General features: G+C 53.5%; 1 protein-coding gene across 2 annotated transcripts in view; it reads right to left on the bottom strand.

The window, feature by feature from the left end:
- Positions 1–21,013, bottom strand: part of LLGL1 (LLGL scribble cell polarity complex component 1) — a 47,538-nt gene that overhangs the window by 13,981 nt on the left and 12,544 nt on the right. For both annotated transcript variants that reach the window (XM_075565896.1, XM_075565897.1), the window contains exons 3-14: positions 8,874–8,955; positions 8,041–8,171; positions 6,975–7,133; positions 6,222–6,384; positions 5,844–5,979; positions 4,217–4,271; positions 3,855–4,009; positions 3,550–3,767; positions 3,136–3,203; positions 1,909–2,062; positions 523–627; positions 27–319 (exon numbers count right to left, since the gene is read on the bottom strand). In XM_075565896.1, the coding sequence (XP_075422011.1) occupies positions 27–319; positions 523–627; positions 1,909–2,062; positions 3,136–3,203; positions 3,550–3,767; positions 3,855–4,009; positions 4,217–4,271; positions 5,844–5,979; positions 6,222–6,384; positions 6,975–7,133; positions 8,041–8,171; positions 8,874–8,955 (1,719 nt within the window). The remainder of the gene's footprint in view (positions 1–26; positions 320–522; positions 628–1,908; positions 2,063–3,135; positions 3,204–3,549; positions 3,768–3,854; positions 4,010–4,216; positions 4,272–5,843; positions 5,980–6,221; positions 6,385–6,974; positions 7,134–8,040; positions 8,172–8,873; positions 8,956–21,013) is intronic.

The following is a 21,013-nucleotide window of genomic DNA, read 5'->3' as shown; positions in this document are numbered from 1 at the left end:
CCGGAAAACGAGCGAGAGCCGGTTACCTGGCCAGCACGGCGCTCCGCCGGTGATAATCAAAGAGCCCAAAGCCGTGGCTGGTGCCAAAGGCCACGAGATTCCACTCGGAGTGCAGGCACACGGCGGTGACGGCCGCCGGCGGCACACACTGCACCAGCATTGCCGTCTGGAAGCCGGGCGGGAAGTGGAGGGAGCCATTGCGCGGTGTCAGCCGGTCGTGACCTTTCCACGTGAAACCCTCGCGGTGCTGCAGGAGGTCCACCGTGGCCACGTTGATCACATTATCGGACTTCTCATCGCTCAGGTCCATGACCAGAACCTACAGGAGGTCAACACAGGTCAACACCTCACCCTACTGCATTACGAGTGACCAATAACCAAGCCCATGAAGATCAGAACTGTATTGGTGTCTGGAATCCAAGTAATGGCCAATAAAAGGAATTGGGGGGGTGCAAAATACATCGAAATAATTAGCGCCGTCTCCATCGGAGAATTTCGCTTTTAAACGGCCCTCGGGCTCACCTGCCCGGCGGTGCCAGCGACCACCATCTTGCCGCTGTATTTGCAAAGCGCAATCTTCTGGATACCGAGTCGCGGGTCATCGCTATACGGGTCAAAGCAGCCAACCTGCACGGGGAGAGAGAATGAGAACGATGGGAATGCAGAGGCTGAAGGAGTAGTATACACAGTGCGTGTTAGGCTTCCTAGAAGAGGAAACCCCTGCGCATTAGCTGGGCCGGTCCAAGTCTTTACTAATACTCAGCAATGCTCCGGGGAGAACCGCTTGTAAAACTCATCCACTCAAAGCGGACCAACTCTCAGATGTAGAAATGAAGCTTGGGAAATTATAGGTCGGTCAAATGATAATTTAGGAATGCAAATGACCAGTATTTTAACAGTTTAAGCCACGTCAATTTTTAAACCTTATACATATTAAAGGAGAAATCCCAGTAATACCCTACATCTGTGCTCTTAAAATAAATCAGATCTGTAGTATCAGATATTACCTTTTTTATTTTATAAATTCAACTCTTAACGCCATTTCTAATGAGTTTTAATACACCGAGCTTCCTTTGATATCTATAGCGAGTTTAAGCCCCCAGCAGTGCAAGATCTTTGTAACCCTTTCCCTGTGTGTGATAATGTGTTGCCAATATGCCCAGCAGTTTGAGCTGCAAACTGTAACAATAGATAATGATACAGTAGTAATACAAGAATACATTGTAGCTGCTGAGTTACACGGACTGAAGAATTGATTGAAACGGAAAGGCGGCCATTTAGTGAGCCCTGGGAAGCAGGCGTTTGCTGATTGATCACGGGAGAACGAAGCCGCTTAGATTGCCTCTTTAGTGGCACAGAGTAATGTGGTATGGTGGTAATCTCCTCTTCAGACTGACGCCTTGCGATTCAAGGATAGAGGGGCGAAAACCTTGTGTAAGAGACACAAGGACTAACAATGCTCCCCCCCCCCCCCCCAATTGGAAACAAGCCAGATGGGCGGCCGTGAAAAGGTTTTATTGGAAAGGGCTGACTTTGACCTGGAGTGAACACACACAAAAAAAAAAACACCAGTACTATGGGGTGGGGAGGAGTCAGAGGGCAAAGGGGATTTTCAGCACCCGAGAGACTCCAGTCCAGATGCAATACTTGGCACCCACATCAAGATTTAGGGGGAGGGGAGATAAGAGCAACCTCCCTCACTGCCAGGGAGACAGCAAAGCCCAAGACTGCAAAAAGCTGCCGTGTAAAAAAAAGTCAGGGAAATGTCCGGTTTGCTCTGCTGCTCGAGGAACATTAGCAAGGAATCCTTACAACTGCAGCCTCGGAGAGCGCAGCAAGTAGGTTTGCCCGGCCTGTGAGGTCACAGCTCGAATACACACTATCCCCAGTGGGTGATGTACTCTGTACCTTGCGGAACGGCGGCCAGTCCTCATCGCCACTCTGATTTAGGCTCTCGTTGTGGTCACAGTCTGTCTGGAAGATGCCGGCGGTCCCAAGTCTGTAGAGCGGTCTCAGAGCGACACCGGAGGCGTCCCAGAACCGGACAGTGCCGTCCTCGTGTCTGCGGGAGGAGGGGAACACATGTATAATATATATGTTTTATAAAAATAAAATGTCTTCATTTGTACTCTCACCTTAAACCTTTTTTCCCCCCTTAATTGTAGAAGTCCCCAACACTCAGTATACGCCAATCACCTTCTCTCCCCATCTCTTACCTGAAGCAGCCCAACAACCTGGACTCATGGCTCCTGTCCCACCCACAGGCTCTTCTACCAACCATTGTGGCCAAGCGCTGCCACCTACCGCACTTACTCCCTCACCTGCTGTCTGTAACTCTCCCAACTTACCACTTAGATTGTAAGCTCTCCGGGGCAGGGATTTCCTCCCACCCGATTTTATTTGTTGCACTTACTCTATTACATTTCTCTCTATTTCATCTTTTATAAAGTGCCGCGCACACTGCTGCGGGTATATGAATAAAAATATACATGCATGGGTTCAGGGGCAGGAGTGGTCCAGGTGTAAAGGGCAGGAGGAGTGGAGAGGCCTTTTCAGGGGAAGCAAGACAGGCCACGCAGGCGGCAGTTATCAGCGCAATGCAACCAGGTCATTTAAAAAGCACACGGTGCATGTATACAGCGTGTGCATTAGACTAAGGACTGAGCGTGTTGCATTGTCCTCCTGCCCGCACATCTGGAGCCGTGTGGACACCGCCCTGCACACATACTGTACGTTTGGCTGAACAGCGCTCACATTTTGCCAGAATCTCAGAACGAAGGAAGAAAACAAATAAGAATGGATTTTTTTTTTTTTTTTTTTTGTGCAGCTGCCAAATCAAAGAGGGATGTTCAGCCCACACAGTGAGGTAGAGGCTCGCTACTGATCTACATCTGCAGATTATGCAGGCAGATTCCTCCAGGGTACCGGTAAGTTAGTGAGATGACCTTGTGTGCCAAGAAACGTCTGTAAAGCAGCCTCTTGGCATAAGAGATCAGCGGTACGGCTAGCGGTATGAACAAGCAGCAGAATTATTTTTTTTGGGGGGGGGGGGGGGGGGGGGGGAGAACAGGATTGTCCCCATTTATGATGGATCAGGTGAGATTAAACCGATCCCATGTAGAAGATCCCACTCACCCAGTCAGGAGGAGTCCTCTCTGTGCAGGTTCTTCCGTCAAGCGTCGCCCCCCGTCTATCGGCCAGCTCTGAGAGACACAAGGACACAAACTAGAGACACAATATAAACATGCTACTTTGAAGTTTGTGTGTAAGGCACAATATAAGACCTTCGTGCAGCCACCTCTGGGGTGGAAAGCGGACAAGGCACAATTACAGGGAGTAGGTGTAAGTGACCCGAGCGCTGGAGTACCCAAGCCTGTGGGTTCCAGTCCAACCTCAGCCGCACACAAACACGTCTTCATCATTGGAAGCAGAAATTGTGGACACTTTAGTAGCCAGAGGGTCCAGCAACATATTCACAGGCCCCTCTGCTTATGGGTGAAGTCCCGCATGCTTGAGCACGGTGGTGCTCAGTACCACTGTATTTCTCACCGCAGAGGAGAGCTGTGGATTCTGCTGCTCCCCAGCGCTGATTATTCTCTCCCACATCTTCAGCGTCACGTTGGCGATGTGATAGGCGCAGGTGATGGCGGAGGAGTGGAGCGGGGCCAGGTACGGAGCGGGGATGGTGGGCCACCCGGGGGTCTGCAGGTCGATCACCACCAGCTCCTCCTCCACCAGGACCACCAGAGCAGTCGGATTGTCAAACCCTGCAGGTGAGCACATGGGACGAAGTGTCAGCCGGTGGCGAGGGGGGGACGGGGGGGGGGGGGGCGCTGGACAGAGCAGTTACATACCGTCTCCACCCTCGCTGTGACACACGGTGAAGAAGTCGATGACACGCGAGGTGAAGTCCATGGTGACCAAACTCTTCCCCTGCAGGACGGTGACGCAGTGGCGGTCCCCGTAGCTCGCTCGGGGCATGCCGCCGCTGAATATGATGAAGTGATTGCTGAGGAGTCGGCAAGACAGAAAGATCAGAGGAGAGAACCCAGTTACATCTCTGCACTAAACGTATCACCCGCGCGCGTTACATTGTATCACTCCAAACACTCCGCACTGATACGGAGCTTGCTAACATGTAGCAGTGACAAACTGCAGCACAACTTCCACACTCGTCTCCTCCGTCCAACATCGAAGAGAAGGCGACAGAACATACCCAGAGATGCTGGATCGCCACTGGATTTTGTTGATTGCTTTACAGGGGAAGGGACCTTAAAAAAAGGAAGGGGAAGGAAAAAAAAAAAAAAGAAGAGGTTTTATATATAACATTAATAAGTAAATGGTTAGCACCCAACAATTACTGCACCCAAGTGTGCACGTTTAAAATTAAGTATAGCTGAAGCACAATCAGATTTAGTAAACGCTGGACAGATTAAAATTACAATAAAGTGGAACAAAACAAATTATATTATGTCATAACATATGTAACCCCTCCCTGCCGGGATCCTAGGGAGATTGCAGACCGATGTAAGGTTTGGCTACTCAGCCCGGATTACCGTGACTCAGGGTGCTGATTTGGGCGGCTGAGCGATGAGTTAGCAAGGATGTAGAAGAATGGGGTCAGGAACTTTTGTAGTACAACTGTCTTTAAGTCGTGTCCAAGCACAGGGACCGCTCACACACTCAGTCCCCAAGCACAGGGACCGCTCACACACTCAGTCCCCAAGCACAGGGACCGCTCACACACTCAGTCCCCAAGCACAGGGACCGCTCACACACTCAGTCCCCAAGCACAGGGACCGCTCACACACTCAGTCCCCAAGCACAGGGACCGCTCACACACTCAGTCCCCAAGCACAGGGACCGCTCGTACACTCAGTCCCCAAGCACAGGGACCGCTCGTACACTCAGTCCCCAAGCACAGGGACCGCTCATACACTCAGTCCCCAAGCACAGGGACCGCTCATACACTCAGTCCCCAAGCACAGGGACCGCTCATACACTTAGTGACCATGCTGCACTGTATTTTTATAGTAAACATACATGAATACAGGGCTTCCATTAGTGCCCACTAACACTCGAATGAAGGTACATGGACTTGAGTGCTCCAATTAGGTGTGGGACCCGACCCAGTTTGTTACTTTGGCCTCATCTGTATTACCCTGTAACACTAGACACATGGGAGCCCTGGCTGGTCGTTCAAGTGACACACAATACCTTTGGCCTGTTTGGGAAATGGTCTATGTTATTACTTTATGAACATCGCCATCTACTCCCCCCGAGGCGCCTCTCCTGTTGACCTCCGGGAACCTAATCTTCCCTATAAACCCTCTGATGTCATGATCCCATGGAAAGAGTGTGGGGCCCAATATGCTCCAACAATCTAGTAACCCCTTAAGGAGGTGTGTGTGGGGGGGGGGTGTCATACATATATAGGGACAGAGCCAATGTTTTGCTTCTCTTCGAAATCCATCATCCCTCATGGAAATGACAGAATATACATTTGCATCTGTATGTGTGTGAGGTGGTCATCTATCCAGAATTTACTGGATACGATCGTCTGTATGTTGCACCTAATACACTTCTACTTGCTGCCATCACATTGTGTTGCACTTGCACATAGTGATAGCAGTGCAAGTGCAACACACTATAAGTGCATTAGATGCAACAGTGATAGTAAGTATAGTGTGTGTTTGTGTGTGTCCCACACCTCATTAGGTGCAACTGATCGCAGTATAAGCGCATTAGGTGTAACACACAGACACTTGTACCAACACATGTTGCCGCCTGTTGGTGATGTCAGTCAGTGCACGGTGTAGGGGAGGAGAAGTATCTGGACTCACCGTACGGTATGGGGGAGTTGACCGGCTGCGATGTAGTAGAGGAGCTGCCACCTACGGCCCAAACCATGTAGCCCCCGTCACTGTGCGAGCTGATGAAGGACGTTCCACTGTGTTCCCAACACAGACTCTCCAACTGCTGCAAGGTAGAGTAACAGGTCACCCCACCACACACCCAGGGAGTGTCAGCCACACAACCTCTTTAAAATCCCTGCATGGGGAGCACTGCCAACTAAGGGGGCGATACACAGTCCTACAATCATACAGTAGGCCGTCGCTTTATTCATTGAGACACGACACGCTTCAAATACATTTAAAAACCTCTCCCCGTGTGTATATATATTTGTAGATCTACTCGTGTCACACGCGCACACAAGTTACCTGGTTCCCTAGGAAGAGGTGCTCCACTTTTCTGGTCTCCCGGTCCCACAAGGTCACCAGCCCTCGGCTGTAGCCAATCAGAAGCCTCCCTGGGTGCTGCGGGTGTTCCTGCATGGACTCCACCGGTCCCAGGGACTTCCCACATCTGTACTCATCCGGCAGGCTGCCAGGGGACAGAACCGAGAGGGTTAACGCTGCGCCCGCGAGTCGGGAAATTCAATGACCTCAACCCAAGAGGCTGTGCTGATCCAAGACGCCCAGTCAAAACATGTGCCTAGATAAGGCACGATAGCAGATAGCAGATAGCGGATAGCGGACCTCCAACATTTCCCAACAACAGGAATAGAAGAGTAATACAGCAGAGGGGGCACTTCCTGCCATGTTTGTTGTATAATAGGAGACTTTTTTTTAGACTTCCAGTTGTGATCAGCACATGAATGAGGTGTCACCGCACGGTGCGCACGCTGCTTTTACCAGGAGGGGCTCAGCCGGGATTCAGGGAGAACTGAACCGGTAAAAAAAAGGCTTCAGGAAAATAGATCACTTTCCAGAAATATTCCAATAGAAACCAGGAGATTGTCACAAAAAAATTGCAATTCATAAAATCCAATGAACTCTAAAAACTTATTCACATGCAGATAACATGGCTACCATCTCTCTGACTCGGCTTTCTCAAGCAGATCCCACTCTCGGACACGTCACAGCCCACCCTCGCCAGACCCCTCGTGCCCTGAGCCCACCCACCGACCCCACCTCTGCAGGATCTCCTCTTGCTGCAGTGTCTGATCCTCCAGAAGCGTCATACTTGGGATCTGCAGGAAATAAACTCCCCCGCCTTCCGTCCCGAGGGCGGCAACGTCACACGCCGCGGTCACCAGGATCACGGTCACCCGCGTGATGCTTGGAGAGGAACTGCCAATGTCAAAGGGGACACAGTCAAACACGCAGAACGCCCTCCCACCCCCAGCGAGTGCAACCTCCACAGGCCCAGAAAAGGATATTACCCAAAACACTGGTTTTACCCAGTTTGCAACCCAGGGACCTGACAAGCATCACAATGTAACAAGTTTGTTGCAGCATAAAGATTGAATGTTTCCCAGTTATCACGGCCAGCTCCCAATCATATTGTTACTTTAACTCCCCCGAAAAAAAAAAAAAAAAAAAAGTGCCGTCCCGCCAACGTCACCCCGCTCTCGCATAGAAATACATTTAGATCAGAAACCTATAAAAACCCTAACACTTCCCCAGTGGTGAGAGCACAGCAAACCTACAATGTGTCAGAGAATTTTTTTTTTTAAAAAAAACAAATTACCCAACAAGTGTCACCAACATATAATTTAAAAAAAAAAAAAAAAAAACACAACACCACTAAAGATGACCGAGGACACTGTTTTTAGCGAGCCGTGGGGACAGCACTTTTACAAGGTATGTCTGAGGGCAAGTAATCTATCTTAGGCTACTGGCTGTGAAAGAGTTAAGACCATTTCCCACAACACTACAAGTACAGAGAGACACACACACACACACACACCATCGGGAGGTGCAATGAGTATGTTTGGGGACAGTTCCCTTGCTGCCTGAAGAATCTGCAACTCATTGCAAATGTTGGACTATCTGGCAGCAAAGGAGTTAACAGCATCTCTCACTACTGTAGTTATACTCAGCACCACTACTTGTGTTTTCATTGGGCCTGGAGCCGGAGAGGAATAGGACAGGCTCCTCTCACTGGGGGTTAGAATAAAGATTGCCCAGCTCACGATCAGTTCCCCGCCTCTCTGAATGGACACAAGCGTGCGAGAGAAAGAAGTGGCGTTTGTACTTAGCGCAGTCGAACCCCGGCCGCCCCGGGAGGGCGAAACTGCGAGTTTCCTCCAGGTGAGAGCAGCCATCTTTTTGATGCAGCTCCCACAGTTGTAACGTGTTATCATCCAGCAGAGAGAGGAGCCGACCCTGTAAAAAAACAAAAAGAGAGATCAGATGGTTACTGCCTCGCCCGCTTCTCTGCAAAGCCCCAGAGACAGACATGAAAATATGGCTGCCCCCTCATGTAGCATGCAACAGTCACTTAATTAAAAATAAACAGTAAATAAACAGTGGGTCTATGCATCCGAGAAAAGTCAGGGCATTTTCACCCGGTACTTATGTATCCATGTATCTTGCACCATGGGGAGTTGGAGGGGGAGTGCCAGTAGAAGTTTGGGAGGTGGGTATAACATGGTGCACAGGTGAGATTACATTGTACGCCATTTTTTTTGCCCCAGAAAATCATCCACATCTGAAATGTTTCAAGTCTAACACACAGCTTTAGATGCAATAAACAGTTTTTTCCATGCTGCAGCTCTGCACAAAAGAGAGATAAACACTTTGCATTGATACAGAGACCCCTTCAATGTAATATTCCCGTGCATTGAATGGTTCAGGATCCCAGGGCAGAAAAAGCCAGAACAACTGTCATAGGAGCCAAGGGGCCCAATCAGCCGACCCCAGAAATAGGCCCTGCAAGTAGCAGTGTTACACCAGGTACAGAAACAGCATCAAAGTACCCCCAGTAACCAGCAGCTCTCGCTCGTTCTGTAGCATCAGTACAGGTTATAGCGGCGCACATTACAGGCTTATCAAGTCAGAGGGAAAGAAAACAGAGCGTTCCTGTACCTGTCCGGGCAAGAAGTGCATCTGTGTCACTGTGGCCATGTCCTTGTGCAGGCCAGTGAACTCCACACCAGGGGCACCGTATCTGAGAAGGTCAGAGGTCAAGGAGAAGGCAAGAGGTGATCCGCTGAAGCCCCCTCAGGGATTAGAGGGGCACGGATAACACGCGTGAGAAAATCAGTCCTCAATACCAGGACCTTCGTTTTAAAATAAAATAGATACACTATTTGAATAAAGTTAAATTAAAACAAAATAATGTTATCAATATTTCTTCGAGAGAAGAAAACAGGATAATTACAGACGAGGGTGAAATGAAACATTTGTGCCGAGTAACTGGAAGAGCACGTTTAGATTCCAGGCTCATGATGCCGGGTCCCCCAGTCCCTGCTGGAGCTCTCTCGGGCATTAGAATGGAGTGGGAGGAGACCTGGGTACTATACACAGACCTGGGTACTATACACAGACCTGGGATGAGCTAGATGGGAGGGTTTGAAGGGGGCAGATATTACAGACTCCGCAGCTTTGGCTGAGGTGTACAGAGCAGAAAGGATGGGGGACAGGGTTATCAACCATTGCCAGGCTACAGAGTCCACATATCCATGTGCCAATCTAGAACTGTCACACATCTGGTGTTTCACTTTGGGACCATACCAGGAGTGGCCAACTCCAGGCCTCAAGGGCCGCCAACAGGTCAGGTTTTCAGGATATCCTTGCTTCAGCACAGGTGGTGCAGTGAAAAGAAAAAAGCAGGGATAGCATGAACATCTGACCTGTTGGGGGGGCCTTGAGGACTGGCATTGGTCCACCCCTGGTGTATGTCATAGAATAAGGCATCATTATGTATCCAAAATGCACCAACATTCTGTAGCACAGTACAATGGGGCCAGACTATCAACACTGGTACAGTAGGGAGGCCCAGCACCAGGGGGGGGAGGGGAAGTACAGGGGGGGGAGGGGAAGTACAGGGGGGGGGAGGGGAAGTACAGGGGGGGAGAGGGGAAGTACAGGGGGAGAGGGTGGTATGTTGGGAAGTACAGGGGGAGAGGGGAAGTACAGAGGGAAGAGGGTGGTATGTTTGAGAGTTGCTTTCTATGAGGCCTCGGGCATGGTTAGCGCTTAGGCGCTGAGGCGCGCTTACGCTCGGCAGTGAGCCCCTGCAGCCGCAATGAGAGCGTGTGCGGAAGCGTACCCGGCAATTTTTTAGTTTGAGCGCTCACGTGAGCGGTTCGCCCAATGAGGGCGAACCAGCTCCGTGACGTCACTGGCCCGCCCCCCCGACGGCGCGCGAACAAAGGCCAAGGAAAGCACCCGCTTTCCCTCAGCCTCAACGCGCCTCCGCAAGGCTGCAGTCACCATGGACGCCGCTGGGATGCTCAGATACAGATGTGTGTTATGGTTGAGAGAAGACAGAAGATTGGGAATGGGAACGTGTCCTTGAAGTGCATTATCAGGTCATGTCTGATGGGTGGTGGGGTTGGGAGAGAGCAAGAGCCTGATGCTGAGGGGCCGGGGAATGTCATAGGTGTGGTGCAGTGCGGGAGAAGGTCTCTGAGGTGGGACTGGGCAGAGAGGAAGAGATCATTAGCAGAGCAGCGAGTGAATGTGTGTGGGAGTATTTGGAGAGGGTGTGTGGGGGGGGGGGGGGGGGGAGTATTTGGAGAGGGTGTGGTGGGGGAGTATTTGGAGAGAGAGAGAGTTCCCAGATGTATAAAGAGACTATATAGTGAAAAGGCTTTGTATGTAAAGACCGCAATCTTGCATTTTATTGGGGACAAAACTGGTAGATGCGGGAGAGGGGGAAGCAGAGATGCGGGAGAGGGGGAAGCAGAGGAGCGGGCGAGGGGGAAGCAGAGGAGCGGGCGAGGGGGAAGCAGAGGAGCGGGCGAGGGGGAAGCAGAGGAGCGGGAGAGGGGAAAGCAGAGGAGCGGGAGAGGGGAAAGCAGAGGAGCGGGAGAGGGGAAAGCAGAGGAGCGGGAGAGGGGAAAGCAGAGGAGCGGGAGAGGGGAAAGCAGAGGAGCGGGAGAGGGGAAAGCAGAGGAGCGGGAGAGGGGAAAGCAGAGGAGCGGGAGAGGGGAAAGCAGAGGAGCGGGAGAGGGGAAAGCAGAGGAGCGGGAGAGGGGAAAGCAGAGGAGCGGGAGAGGGGAAAGCAGAGGAGCGGGAGAGGGGAAAGCAGAGGAGCGGGAGAGGGGAAAGCAGAGGAGCGGGAGAGGGGAAAGCAGAGGAGCGGGAGAGGGGAAGCAGGGGAGCGGGAGAGGGAAAGCAGGGGAGCGGGAGAGGGGGAAGCAGAGGAGCGGGAGAGGGGGAAGCAGAGGAGCGGGAGAGGGGGAAGCAGAGGAGCGGGAGAGGGGGAAGCAGAGGAGCGGGAGAGGGGGAAGCAGAGGAGCGGGAGAGGGGAAGCAGAGGAGCGGGAGAGGGGAAGCAGGGGAGCGGGAGAGGGGAAGCAGAGGAGCGGGAGAGGGGAAGCAGGGGAGCGGGAGAGGGGAAAGCAGAGGAGCGGGAGAGGGGAAAGCAGAGGAGCGGGAGAGGGGGAAGCAGAGGAGCGGGAGAGGGGGAAGCAGAGGAGCGGGAGAGGGGGAAGCAGAGGAGCGGGAGAGGGGGAAGCAGAGGAGCGGGAGAGGGGGAAGCAGAGGAGCGGGAGAGGGGGAAGCAGAGGAGCGGGAGAGGGGGAAGCAGAGGAGCGGGAGAGGGGGGAAGCAGAGGAGCGGGAGAGGGGAAGCAGAGGAGCGGGAGAGGGGAAGCAGAGGAGCGGGAGAGGGGAAGCAGAGGAGCGGGAGAGGGGAAGCAGAGGAGCGGGAGAGGGGAAGCAGAGGAGCGGGAGAGGGGAAGCAGAGGAGCGGGAGAGGGGAAGCAGAGGAGCGGGAGAGGGGAAGCAGAGGAGCGGGGAAGCAGAGGAGCGGGAGAGGGGAAGCAGAGGAGCGGGAGCGGGGAAGCAGAGGAGCGGGAGCGGGGAAGCAGAGGAGCGGGAGCGGGGAAGCAGAGGAGCGGGAGCGGGGAAGCAGAGGAGCGGGAGCGGGGAAGCAGAGGAGCGGGAGCGGGAGCGGGGAAGCAGAGGAGCGGGAGCGGGGAAGCAGAGGAGCGGGAGCGGGGAAGCAGAGGAGCGGGAGCGGGGAAGCAGAGGAGCGGGAGCGGGGAAGCAGAGGAGCGGGAGCGGGGAAGCAGAGGAGCGGGAGAGGGGAAGCAGAGGAGCGGGAGAGGGGAAGCAGAGGAGCGGGAGAGGGGAAGCAGAGGAGCGGGAGAGGGGAAGCAGAGGAGCGGGAGAGGGGAAAGTCCCACTAGGAGGAGATTGCAGCAGTGAAGGCAAGATATTATGAGGGAATAGATTAGGATTCTGGGGGCGACAAAGGGGCAGATTCTGGTAATAATCCAGAGGCAGGAGTGGGCAACTCCAGTAGTCAAGAGCTTCCAACAGGCCAGTTTGAAGGATGTCCCTGCTTCAGCACAGGGACCTCAATCAGTGGCTCAGTCAAACTCCCTGTGCTGACGCAGGGATATCCTGAAAACCAGCACGTTGGTTGCCCATGAGTACTTGAGTTGGCTACCCCTAGGTTAGGGACTGTGTGTGGGATGGAGCGCGAGGAAACAAAGAGGACTTCTAGGCATCGGGCTGGGGGGGTGGGGTGGACTTGAAATGTTATCTTTAGCTGGGGATAGGAGTGACGCATGACCATATTTGCATACCCACAATCCCCAGTGGTTGGGTAGGTGGTACCTGGTTGTCTCCGACCATGCCACCGCTTCTTCTTTCACCCCCCCCCCCCCCCAGCTCCTCTGCACTCGAGCGGTCTCACCCTCCAGTGGGGCGAGCCAGCTCCTCGTTACCATGACAAGCCTTTGACATTTAAAGGGAAGAAAAATCACACCGGCAGCCCGGCTTACTGTGCAGGAATCTTCCCTACGTAGGAGCGCCTATAGAACGGGGGCAGCCCGGCTTACTGTGCAGGAATCTTCCCTACGTAGGAGCGCCTATAGAACAGGGGCAGCCCGGCTTACTGTGCCGGAATCTTCCCTACGTAGGAGCGCCTATAGAACGGGGGCAGCCCGGCTTACTGTGCAGGAATCTTCCCTACGTAGGAGAGCCTATAGAACAGGGGCAGCCCGGCTTACTGTGCCGGAATCTTCCCTACGTAGGAGCGCCTATAGAACGGGGGCAGCCCGGCTTACTGTGCAGGAATCTTCCCTACGTAGGAGAGCCTATAGAACAGGGGCAGCCAGGCTTACTGTGCCGGAATCTTCCCTACGTAGGAGCGCCTATAGAACGGGGGCAGCCCGGCTTACTGTGCAGGAATCTTCCCTACGTAGGAGAGCCTATAGAACAGGGGCAGCCCGGCTTACTGTGCCGGAATCTTCCCTACGTAGGAGCGCCTATAGAACAGGGGCAGCCCGGCTTACTGTGCCGGAATCTTCCCTACGTAGGAGCGCCTATAGAACGGGGGCAGCCCGGCTTACTGTGCAGGAATCTTCCCTACGTAGGAGCGCCTATAGAACGGGGGCAGCCCGGCTTACTGTGCAGGAATCTTCCCTACGTAGGAGCGCCTATAGAACGGGGGCAGCCCGGCTTACTGTGCAGGAATCTTCCCTACGTAGGAGAGCCTATAGAACAGGGGCAGCCCGGCTTACTGTGCAGGAATCTTCCCTACGTAGGAGCGCCTATAGAACAGGGGCAGCCCGGCTTACTGTGCAGGAATCTTCCCTACGTAGGAGCGCCTATAGAACAGGGGCAGCCCGGCTTACTGTGCCGGAATCTTCCCTACGTAGGAGCGCCTATAGAACAGGGGCAGCCCGGCTTACTGTGCAGGAATCTTCCCTACGTAGGAGCGCCTATAGAACAGGGGCAGCCCGGCTTACTGTGCAGGAATCTTCCCTACGTAGGAGAGCCTATAGAACGGGGGCAGCCCGGCTTACTGTGCAGGAATCTTCCCTACGTAGGAGCGCCTATAGAACAGGGGCAGCCCGGCTTACTGTGCCGGAATCTTCCCTACGTAGGAGCGCCTATAGAACAGGGGCGGACAACTCCAGTCCTCAAGGGCAACCAACAGGTCAGGTTCAGCGCAGGTGGCTCAATCAGTCTCTGCTTCAGCTCAAAGACTGAGCCACTGGTGTTGAAGCAGGGATACCCTGAAAACCTGACCTGTTGGTGGCTCACCCCTGCTATAGAAACAGAACTCTGTACGAAGTGGAGCTCTGAAACTGCACACAAGTGATCAGCTCCAACCCAACTCACTGGAGTTCACCATAAATGAAAGTATGGACAGCGCTTTTAAACTCACAGATCTACTATACCAGGGGTGAGCAAACTTTTTATGCCGAGCCCCCCTTTTCATCCATGAAATTTCTCGGGCCCCCCCTGCCTGATGTAATCAAAATCACATGACGTCAGCGCACGTGAGCTGGTTCAGCCATTGAGGGCGAACCAGCTTTGTAACGCCCCCGCCACGCGTCTACAAAAAAAGTATTTATAACACAAATTACATAACATAAAAATAAATATTATGATATTTGTCTAATAGCGTCCCCATTTCTGCTGTATTATTAATCTCTCTCTTCCCGCCACATTAGAATCTCTCAGGACCTCTCTCCCCTCTTCCAGTCTAACACTCCTCTCCCAGTCTCTCCCTCTCCCTGTATTTCTCACTCCCCCTCCAGTCCCTCTCTATCCCTCCCCTCAGTGTCTCCCCCCACTCTCTTTCCCTCCCCCTGTGTGTCTCTCTCTCTTTCTCCCTCCCCCTAGTGTCTCTCCCCCCCCCCCCCATTGTCTCTCACTCTCCTTCCAGCCATTGCCTCTCCCTCCCCCCAGTGTCTCTCTTCCACTTTCCAACCAGCTATTTTGTCTCCCTCCACCCGGTGTCTCTCACACTCTCCCTCCAGCCATTGTGTGTCTCTCTCCCTCCTGCCAGTGTCTCCCTCCCTCCCACCAGTGTCTCTCTCATCCCCATCCCCATGTAGCTCTTTCACCCCCCCTCCCCATGTCACACTCACTCTCACCCCCCTCCCCATCTCACACTCTCACCCCCCTCATGTCACTCACACCCCTCCCCATGCCCCAGTCTCACACTCACTCCCCCATGCCCCAGTCTCACACTCACTCCCCCATGCCCCAGTCTCACACTCACTCCCCCATGCCCCAGTCTCACACTCACTCCCCCATGCCCCAGTCTCACACTCACTCCCCCATGCCCCAGTCTCACACTCACTCCCCCATGCCCCAGTCTCACACTCACTCCCCCATGCCCCAGTCTCACACTCCCTCCCCATGTCCCAGTCTCACACTCCCTCCCCATGTCCCAGTCTCACACTCCCTCCCCATGTCCCAGTCTCACACTCCCTCCCCATGTCCCAGTCTCACACTCCCTCCCCATGTCCCAGTCTCACACTCCCTCCCCATGTCCCAGTCTCACACTCCCTCCCCATGTCCCAGTCTCACACTCCCTCCCCATGTCCCAGTCTCACACTCCCTCCCCATGTCCCAGTCTCACACTCCCTCCCCATGTCCCAGTCTCACTCTCCCACCCCCTCCCCATGTCCCAGTCTCACTCTCCCACCCCCCCCCCCCCATGTCCCAGTCTCACTCTCCCACCCCCCCCCCATGTCCCAGTCTCACTCTCCCACCCCCCCATGTCCCAGTCTCACTCCCCCATGTGCCAGTCTCACTCCCCCATGTTCCAGTGTCACTCACCCCCTCTCCCCATGTCACTCACGCTGATGCAGGAAGCAGGGAGATGCTGCGGTGTACTGTAGCACAGCGCAGCGCCACCTAATGGCCAAAAGAAAAATTGCAGCTGCAGACGGCTTTTTTTCCTCTGCTCCTGGCAAAATCGCTGCTGCTTCCTGCGACCCCCCTAAACAATCTTGCGCCCCCCCAGGGGGGCGCACCCCCCAGTTTGCGCACCGCTTGTTACTATACCACTGGCAGTGTACACAGCACTGCACGTACCATTTTGCAAACAAGCCTGGCCCAAAGAGCTTACGGATTGAACTTGTCGCTGGCTACAGGGAGACCAAGGAACTTGTTCCGAGCCAAAAAGAAGCCGCCACTGGGATCCCGAAGGAGAGAAAAAAAACGAAGCACTGGTTCCACTGAAAGCCATGAATAAACACAGAGGTGCGTTCCCACAATAAAAGTTTAATGGATCAAAATAGCACAAAAAACAGAACACCTACGCGTTTCGGGCTTGTGGCCCTTTATCAAGGTGAATATTTGAAACCTCTGTGTTTATTCATAGCCTTCAGTGGAACCAGTGCTTCGGTTTTTCTCTCCCCTTCTTCTGCATATCTACTTGAACGGAGGCACGGTACCCCAGGGGAAGTGGACTACAAGGCTCCTCAATTGCGTGAGTTATACTCTTAAGTGAGCTTTTTCCACTCTCCTTTCTCCATAAGTGGCTGCAAGGATTGTTGTTTATTACCCCATGTTATCACCATAATGCTGTTTTAATGCTGGACACCGGCAGGTGTATATTGTCCTTACCTCATTGCCTGTGGGACTCTATTTTCCAGTTACACATCCAATAGGTGTGTGGGTGTATATCAATATCCTAGCCTTATCTGTTGCTTCCTTTGGAGGGGTAATCCGCTTTAAATCCTAGCCCATCATCACTATGTTTTGCTGTGATTTTTGTTATTGAGCACTATGCAACTTTTTTTCCTAGCCACTGGGATTCCAGCTGGGGGTTCGCAGCCCAGGTAAATTATTCAACACCTTCAGCCCTGCCCGGTGAGGAGCTGTGCAAACTACACCAACGCTCACCTGCTGCGAGTTTACCCAGCAAATTAATTCAGCCACCAGCATGAAATACCCCACTATGTACACAGTGAGACTATGCATCGCGGCTCCTGGGTGACAGGCAGGTTGCCACGCTCTGCTCCCCAACCTGGGAGTGTAATAAGCACATGGTAAGTCCGGCAAACAGGCTCCTAGCTTTATATCCCAAATAAAAAGCCATTAGCAAACTATGCTCAATAAATGGAGACGTCCCCAAGAGACGGCATTTACACCGCCGATGGAAACCACACACCTGCACCTCCCCGTTATCTCTTAGTGCAGTGCATCTACTGCAGCCTGGGATTCTGGGCAATGACATGCAAATGAGCGCAGTTATGCACCTCTGTAACCCAGGCTGTGTGGATAAGCCGTGTAATGCTGCAGGCATAACCCTACAGGGGGTCCCATGTTAAAAATGGGGGAGTCAAGAGTGACACTGCCCGTTTGCAGGTCATTACCCACAAGCCCTGGCTGCATTGTATGCCAAGAGATAATGGGGCAGGGCAAGGTTGCAGACTAGATAGATCTCTCTCCCTATTCATCATTTCCTGGTTCTGATTCACTCATTTAATAAGCAGCCGATTACACAAGACCCTTACGCACAGGTGTAGAAGACCACATTTAAAAACCAGCAGAAAATGTGCACATTGAAATCATAACCACAGTCAAACAAGCGTGTTTTAAAAATGATGCATGTGTGTTTTTAGAACTAGCTACAGTCTCAAGGAAAGAAAATCTCCTGTTCTAAATAAGACACAAACCAAGCTAAAAAAAAAAGCTCTGATTACATGTATATCTGCTTTGCATCTTTGCCCCGTGTATAGCCCAAATGTCATGTCAGGCTCTCACGTTAGTCACATGCTGCAATACATCCGGGAACCCCCCCCCCCCCTCCCTCACAAAAGCTGCAATCACTTATACGTTATGCTCCAAGAGTCCTGCCCCAGCCAATAACGGCCAGGCCCAGGGTCCCCAGAGCCGTCTTGGGCTGACACCAAAAGCAATTACTCCATTCACTGTCAGACCCAGCTGCAGAAACACAATCCCCGCTCTGTGAGCGCAGGGAACAATAAAATGTACAAGCCACGGACCTGCCCTGGAATCCGGGCCTGGATATTCCCAGCACTGGGGCACAGCGCACACGTGGAGGAGCCATTTAAACCCCTTCCCCACATGCAACAGCTGGTCCGGCATTGCTGCGCTGGGCTGTGGAATCTCCCTACGCCAACCCCGCGTCAGACATCTTTCCATTGTCAAAAGCAGCAATCGCACTTATCCCTCCCCCCCCCCCCCTCCCCAGACAGGGCACTTGTGCCACCGCTGTAATGGAAGCTACATGCAGGTGCACAATACAGGCCTGCACTCCCCCCGTCTCCATAGCAACACGCGCTCACTGACCCCTCTGCCGGACAGCCACAGAGAGGGGCCGGATCCAGCCCTTGTGTTTGAACAGAGAGCAGCTATTCAGGGGGAATGTTGCTGGGAGACGGTTAAACCCCCCCTCACTCACTCACACACACACACACACAGAAACAGAACAGGGAAAGCAGCGAGCAGCGCTGGGCCCGCAGCACAGGGAAGAGCAGCGAGCAGCGCTGGGCCCGCAGCACAGGGGAAAGCAGCGAGCAGCGCTGGGCCCGCAGCACCGGGGAAAGCAGCGAGCAGCGCTGGGCCCGCAGCACAGGGAAGAGCAGCGAGCAGCGCTGGGCCCACAGCACCGGGGAAAGCAGCGAGCAGCGCTGGGACCGCAGCACAGGGGAAAGCAGCGAGCAGCGCAGGGCCCGCAGCACAGGGAAGAGCAGCGAGCAGCGCTGGGCCCGCAGCACAGGGAAGAGCAGCGAGCAGCGCTGGGCCCGCAGCACAGGGAAGAGCAGCGAGCAGCGCTGGGCCCGCAGCACAGGGAAGAGCAGCGAGCAGCGCTGGGCCCGCAGCACAGGGAAGAGCAGCGAGCAGCGCTGGGCCCGCAGCACAGGGAAGAGCAGCGAGCAGCGCTGGGCCCGCAGCACAGAAGGGGTTAGAGCAGGGGTGGGCAACTCCAGTCCCCAAAGGCCACCAACAGGTCAGGTTCAGGATATTCCAGCTGCAGCACAGGTAGCTCAATCAGTGGCTCAGTCTTCAACTGCACCACCTGTGCTGAAGCAGGGATACCCTAAAACCTGACCTGTTGGGGGCCCTTGAGGACTGGAGTTGCCTGTACCGGGGTTAGAGGGACTTGTCAGTTTGGAAACATTTACTGCCGGGCCACAGGAATACGACCTAAAATTGGGACTTTTTACAAGAGCGTGTTATAACAGAGCCCAAATCTCTAGAACACACAGTACTCCCACGTCAGGCAGCTCAGACCCTACAGCTGGCCCTAAAACAGAACTGGGGGGCATATTTCCCCAAGTAGCGCAATTCCAAAAGGCACCTTGCACAGCCCCATGCCTTCTATACAACATGAGATTTGAAGCAAAATTAAACCTTGGGGGGGGGGGGGGGGGGGGGGGGGGGGGAGCGTGAGAGAATGAGGAGACTGTAGCACCCCTGCTCTAGAAGCCCCCTTAAGAGTTAAAGGCAGAGATACCATAAAGTTGTGGCACTCTGGGGTTGGGTATCTCAGCCTTTGATGCGCACAGGAATTAACTCTTTAGGGGGCTTCTAAAGCAGGCATGCTCAACTGCAGTCCTCAACCACCCCCCCCCCCCTCCCCCCTCCCCTGGATAAGTACACAGTGGGGGCAGGAATAGTGAAACAAAGTATGAAGGGGTTAATATTTCGTGCTAGAATAAGACTGCCTTTCCCTTCAGTATTCAATTCTCCCTGAGAAAATTCAGGAGCACCTATTGTCACGAGCCCCTCCCCCAACAGAGGGGTTCCCAGCACTAATTACCCGTGAAACCAGAGATCACAAGTTTTAGCCAAATTGCTTTACAATGAAACTTTGTCAGAACAAACCCACCGCAGCCAAATGTGCATGAATCATTACCCTCTGCCACGGAAATATACACGCATGTACGTGTCCCACCGCAGCCAAATGCGCATGAATCATTACCCTCTGCCACGGAAATATACACGCATGTACGTGTCCCACCGCAGCCAACTGCGCATGAATCATTACCCTCTGCCACGGAGATATACACGCATGTACGTGTCCCACCGCAGCCAACTGCGCATGAATCATTACCCTCTGCCACGGAGATATACACGCATGTACGTGTCCCACCGCAGCCAACTGCGCATGAATCATTACCCTCTGCCACGGAGATATACACGCATGTACGTGTCCCACCGCAGCCAACTGCGCATGAATCATTACCCTCTGCCACGGAGATATACACGCATGTACGTGTCCCACCGCAGCCAACTGCGCATGAATCCTTACCCTCTGCCACGGAAATATACACGCATGTACGTGTCCCACCGCAGCCAAATGCGCATGAATCATTACCCTCTGCCACGGAAATATACACGCATGTACGTGTCCCACCGCAGCCAACTGCGCATGAATCATTACCCTCTGCCACGGAGATATACACGCATGTACGTGTCCCACCGCAGCCAACTGCGCATGAATCATTACCCTCTGCCACGGAGATATACACGCATGTACGTGTCCCACCGCAGCCAACTGCGCATGAATCATTACCCTCTGCCACGGAGATATACACGCATGTACGTGTCCCACCGCAGCCAACTGCGCATGAATCATTACCCTCTGCCACGGAAATATACACGCATGTACGTGTCCCACCGCAGCCAACTGCGCATGAATCCTTACCCTCTGCCACGGAGATATACACGCATGTACGTGTCCCACCGCAGCCAACTGCGCATGAATCATTACCCTCTGCCACGGAGATATACACGCATGTACGTGTCCCACCGCAGCCAACTGCGCATGAATCATTACCCTCTGCCACGGAAATATACACGCATGTACGTGTCCCACCGCAGCCAACTGCGCATGAATCATTACCCTCTGCCACGGAAATATACACGCATGTACGTGTCCCACCGCAGCCAACTGCGCATGAATCATTACCCTCTGCCACGGAAATATACACGCATGTACGTGTCCCACCGCAGCCAACTGCGCATGAATCCTTACCCTCTGCCACGGAGATATACACGCATGTACGTGTCCCACCGCAGCCAACTGCGCATGAATCATTACCCTCTGCCACGGAGATATACACGCATGTACGTGTCCCACCGCAGCCAACTGCGCATGAATCATTACCCTCTGCCACGGAGATATACACGCATGTACGTGTCCCACCGCAGCCAACTGCGCATGAATCGTTACCCTCTGCCACGGAGATATACACGCATGTACGTGTCCCACCGCAGCCAACTGCGCATGAATCCTTACCCTCTGCCACGGAAATATACACGCATGTAC

Source organism: Ascaphus truei, chromosome 11, assembly GCF_040206685.1.
Source record: "Ascaphus truei isolate aAscTru1 chromosome 11, aAscTru1.hap1, whole genome shotgun sequence".
Taxonomy (NCBI): domain Eukaryota; kingdom Metazoa; phylum Chordata; class Amphibia; order Anura; family Ascaphidae; genus Ascaphus; species Ascaphus truei.
The sequence above is the reverse complement of the archived record's forward strand: the minus strand, read 5'-3'. Positions and strand labels throughout refer to the sequence as shown.